The sequence below is a fragment of the Suncus etruscus genome, chromosome 4 (assembly GCF_024139225.1).
Source record: "Suncus etruscus isolate mSunEtr1 chromosome 4, mSunEtr1.pri.cur, whole genome shotgun sequence".
Lineage (NCBI taxonomy): Eukaryota > Metazoa > Chordata > Mammalia > Eulipotyphla > Soricidae > Suncus > Suncus etruscus.
In genome coordinates, this window is record NC_064851.1 from 55095893 (window position 1) to 55100350 (window position 4458).

General features: G+C 53.0%; 1 protein-coding gene across 1 annotated transcript; it reads right to left on the reverse strand.

Moving 5' to 3' along the window:
* Nucleotides 1–984: 984 nt before the first annotated feature.
* On the reverse strand, nt 985–2654 carry TPBG (trophoblast glycoprotein). The gene has a single exon (XM_049772252.1). It carries the CDS (start codon nt 2521–2523, stop codon nt 1261–1263), a length of 1263 nt encoding a protein of 420 aa, XP_049628209.1. The 5' UTR covers nt 2524–2654; the 3' UTR covers nt 985–1260.
* Nucleotides 2655–4458: the final 1804 nt, after the last annotated feature.

Below are 4458 nucleotides of genomic sequence, written 5' to 3' on the forward strand. Positions count from 1 at the left end.
GTTCTATTTTAAATGTTTTTAAGATCATGCAAGAAAATCCTAGTTATATGACTTAGACTGGTTTTTAAATTAGATACATTTTTTTCATTTTAGAGACGATAGTTAGATTTCTTAATTTACTTGCATTACATTTATTTAATGCCCTTTTCTAAAATCCATAAAATAATTTTATATGCAAAGTTTTAATTAGTAAATAATACTGTTCTGTCCTTACACCTTTATTAGTCACAAAATGTGAACTGTTTATCCTAAGAACTCACAGCATGTCAATTTGATAACGCTCTTACAAAATATTTTTGTGAATAGCATTAGCCTTGAAACCATCAGAAATAAGTTTACATGGATATTCAAGTTCTCAATTTAAATCTAAAAAAACACAATTTCAAAACTATCTTTTACATCTACTTATAAATGTAGACATTAATTCTGTTTCGTTCATGTTAATATATACCTTAACTATCAGAAGAACCCACACATTTTGATATAATTGACCTTATCTATTTTTTTCAAACAGCAAAATTGAAAAAAAAAACACAACTGTAATTCTTTCAAGAATCTTTATTGAGGCTTTTGTTAAAACAATTTAGTCTATTATATCTTGATGCAGTTTATTAAAAAAAATTTCGGTTAGTCTGTTAGTGTTATATAACCTGCAATCCAAAAGATTAACTTACTTTGTCAAAGAAGTTATCTGAAACTGCAAGTTGTTTGTTTTGTAATATGCAGAACAGTAACATTTAAGCATGCTTTTGGATGCAGGCGCTCTCCTGTACTGTGGAGTTATTCTGAAGAGGTTGCTAAGGTTTGCAGGCAGCTTATGGAATGCAACATCTCCCCCACAATTTCGGTCTATGAGAATAAAATTATATTTATGAATAAAGTTTGAGAAACTTTCTTTCTAAAAATGTTGAGACAGCTCTGTTGAATATTATCTGTTGAGTACAATTGCTACCCCCCCCCCCCCTGAGATAGCCAGGATATGTGGTGACTTGACTTCTCCAATCTGTGCTAAGTAGTTCCAAGCAAAGGAAGAGGAGGGTAAAACATTATGCAGTTGTTCATGGCCTCACAGGAACAGAGCATACCAACAAAATAAAAAAGAATCATCTAACAAGGGAGCAAATTCCCCTCACAGCTTCCAAGCAAGGTCAGTGTTGTCTAAAGTTGAATGTGGAGGTGGAAAAAAAGCCTAGAACAGAAAAAAATAGCTTGTGCCTACATCGCATGCATAGCTGCCCTTGCTCAGTCCTCGATTGTTCCTCAGACATCAGAATTAGAACTGAGGTTTGTTAACCTGGGGTCCGCATTGATTTCATATCTATAATGATAGCCTTCAATGTGATCCCTGCAGGCATCTCGAATGTTATGCATCCACTTTTTTATCCCCTTGCGGTTCAGATACAACACCAGGAGGAAAATAGCGCCTATCAGAGCTAAAACAATACCCAAAAAGACGTAAGACGTCTGCAGAGATGGGGGAAGGATGGGGTCACAGTTCAGGTAGGAGCTGTTGAGTTCCAAGAGGACTCGATTCCTCATCTGCTCTGGGAATGCACAGGTGAGACTGGCTTTGCCGGGCACAACCTCGGTCTCTTTGAGCCAGGCTACCATGTCCGTCATCTGACAGTCGCAGACCCAGGGATTGCTGTCCAGGAAGACCCTGACATGGGGCAAGCTTTGCAACTGGGTCAGGGTACGATTGTGCAGGACCTTGAGGGCGTTGTCCTCCAGGTGGAGGCTCTCGAGGTGCGTCAGGTTGCTGAAGGAGACGTAGGTCAGGCTCACCAGCGAGTTGTTGCGCAGGTCCAGGTGCCTGAGGTCGGGCAGTGAGACCAGCAGGTCGCGGGGCAGGTAGAGCAAGCGGTTGCTAGCCAGTTCCAAGCGGCGAAGCCCTCGGAGAGCCTGGTTTGCTTCCAGGGCTGCTGTCAACATGCCCTCGAAACTCCGATTTTCCTGCTGGGCCTCGGGAGGCACGACGTGGTTCAGGATGAGTTCCAGCAGAGGGCCGGCGGGCGCTGCGCGGCTGGCATTGCCGGCGGAGAAGGCCCCGGGGCTCAGGAGGTCCAGCGGGTTGTGGCTGAGGTCGAGCTGGCGCAGGTTGGGCAGGTGCTGGAAAGCGCCGGGGCGCACCTCCCGTACCCCGCTGCCGCTGAGGTTGAGCGCGGCCAGCTCGGCCAGCGGCGGGTGGCGGGCGAAAGCGTCGGGCGGGAGCGCCTCCAGTTTATTGCCGGTGAGGAAGAGGGTGCGCACGTAGGGGGGCAGGTCGGCGGGCACCTCCTCCAGGTTGCGGTTCACGCACTTGACGGTGCGCGCTGCCTCGGAGCACTCGCAAGGCGCCGGGCACTGGCCGGCCAGCTGTGGCGGCGGCGGCGGCGTGGACCCGGCTCCCGGGGTGGAAGAAGACGCCGAAGAGGGGAGCGACCCCGACAAGACGCAGCCCAGGAGCACCAGCGCCAGCTCCGCCAGCCTTAACCACCCGTCTCCGGCGGAGGATCCCCGAGTGCCGGTGCCAGTCCCAGGCATCGCGGCTCCGCTGTCCCCTGGAGCTGCGCCGGGCCTGGAGGGCGCGGGCGGCCCCGGAAGCGTCGGGGGCAAACTTTCCTCGTGGGAGCCCCGGGGAGCCGCGGCGACCGGAACCGGGATGGACCCACGGGCGGCCCCCAGCGTCCGGTGGGCGCGCTGCGCTCGTCGCTCCTCCCCAGCTTTTGCTCTTCAGGCCGCAGCACCCCGAGGGGGTGTGGAGATGGAGGGGAGGTGGCACCTCGGTCAGCCTCTTTTGTTGGCGTCACGCGGGGTGAGCCGCGGCAGGACCTGGGACCAGCGGGAACAGAAAAAGAGAAGCGCGTGAGGCGCGGCGCCCGCTGCAGCCCAAGGGCGAGAACTGCTTTTGTCCAACCACCTTCCCTTCATGCATTCCCAAGACGCGCGCCAAACCCGGCCGGATCGGCTGCTCCCGGACCGCCCAACAAATACGCTTACCCCAGGCAGGGAGCTCAGGTCTCGATCCTATCCCCGCGCCGAGTGTCCCTCCCGCAGGCCTGCCCCGCGCTCGCTTTCCTCCCAGCCAGCTGCCCGCCCACGCCCGATCGGCGTTCTCCCACTCCAGCCCCTTTCGCGCCCAACTTCTCCCTCCCCAGCCGCCGCGTAGGCTCCCGGGCTCTCCACCCGCGCGCGGCCCGGCCGCTCCGCACCGTCCGGAACCGGAGAAGGGAGAGAGAGAGGGAAGTTTCGGGTTCCTGGAGTAGCCTTGTGCTGTCTTTTAGCGCCTCTGGCTTCTGGGATTGGCCAGGAGGAGGTCTCCCCAGCAGTCCCCCCGCCAGACTCTGAGATAGCAGAGGGGCCCAGGTCGTCTGGAAAGGCCGGGACAAAGCTGCGCGGGCCCCGAGACCTTCGGCGCCGTCCAGCCTCGGTGGGGAGGGCCCGGCACCGCCCCTTCTGAGCCCACGCTGCTGGAGCACTTCCGAGCGCAACTCGGAGTCCCGCCCCAGCGGCTGGAGCAGGCTTTCCCTGCGCCCGTACCCCTAACCCCAACCTCTGGACAGAGGTATATATATATATAAAAAAAAAAAAAAAAAAAAAAAAAGCCGTGCCCGCGGTAGGAACTGCTCTGGCGGCGTGGCAAAGCTTGGCGAGAGGCTGCGCTCCTCCTGCTGGCAATCTGCTAGCAATGGTCTGAAGAAGTAGGGGATCCCCCTTTTTACCCTTTCTCTGCCACACCTTGATGGCTCCTCGTTTTGTTTTTCTTTCTTTTTTTTTTTTCATGCTGTAATTTACCTTTATGGGAGCAGAACCGCTGGTAAGTCTCGTGGAATTCACCCTAATTCGAGCACCGCTGGCAGGAACAAGATGGGTTTAGGCTGACAGACAAAGCCAGGAGAAGCAGCGGCGTAAAGAAAGGAGCTACAAGTGGAGAGTGGCAGCAGCCAGATGCCCAGCTTACTGCAATGGTTGTTTTCAGGAAATCTTCCTTACCGAAGGGATACCTCTGCCGTGCTCCACGGATTTAGGTGTTCGGGACGCAGCCCACCTGGCCCGCCCCCGCACTGCGTGCCTAGTTTAGAGAACCTGTGAAACTGGAGACAGGCAACTTTGGGGGGCGGGGAACAGAGTTAGTCATGGAAAGAAGTTTCATTCTGGATTCATTAGCTTTTCTCCTCCCCAAATTAAAAGCAGAAGGAAGAAAACAGCCGCCAAAGCATCCTAGAAACAAAAGGCGAATAGCAATGACGTGAGTCATCCTGAAAACGGACCCGCCCCGCTCACTACTTGTGATTGCTGGGTGTCAGGGCAAGTCACTTAAACGAAGAGGGTTCAAGGGGTGGTGGATAGGAGGCAGGCTATCCACTTCCAACAAAAGTTTGGTCCTAAAGTCTATAGCCCCAGGGGACGGACGCCCTACTGGTTCTGGAGGTGTAGTCGGCTAAATTTCAGGAAAGAGATTGTATGATTCTTAGGAGG

Bases quoted from the DNA above. Each gene is read 5' to 3' on its own strand.
- TPBG (XM_049772252.1), bottom strand. From the start codon at position 2,523: ATGCCTGGGACTGGCACCGGCACTCGGGGATCCTCCGCCGGAGACGGG.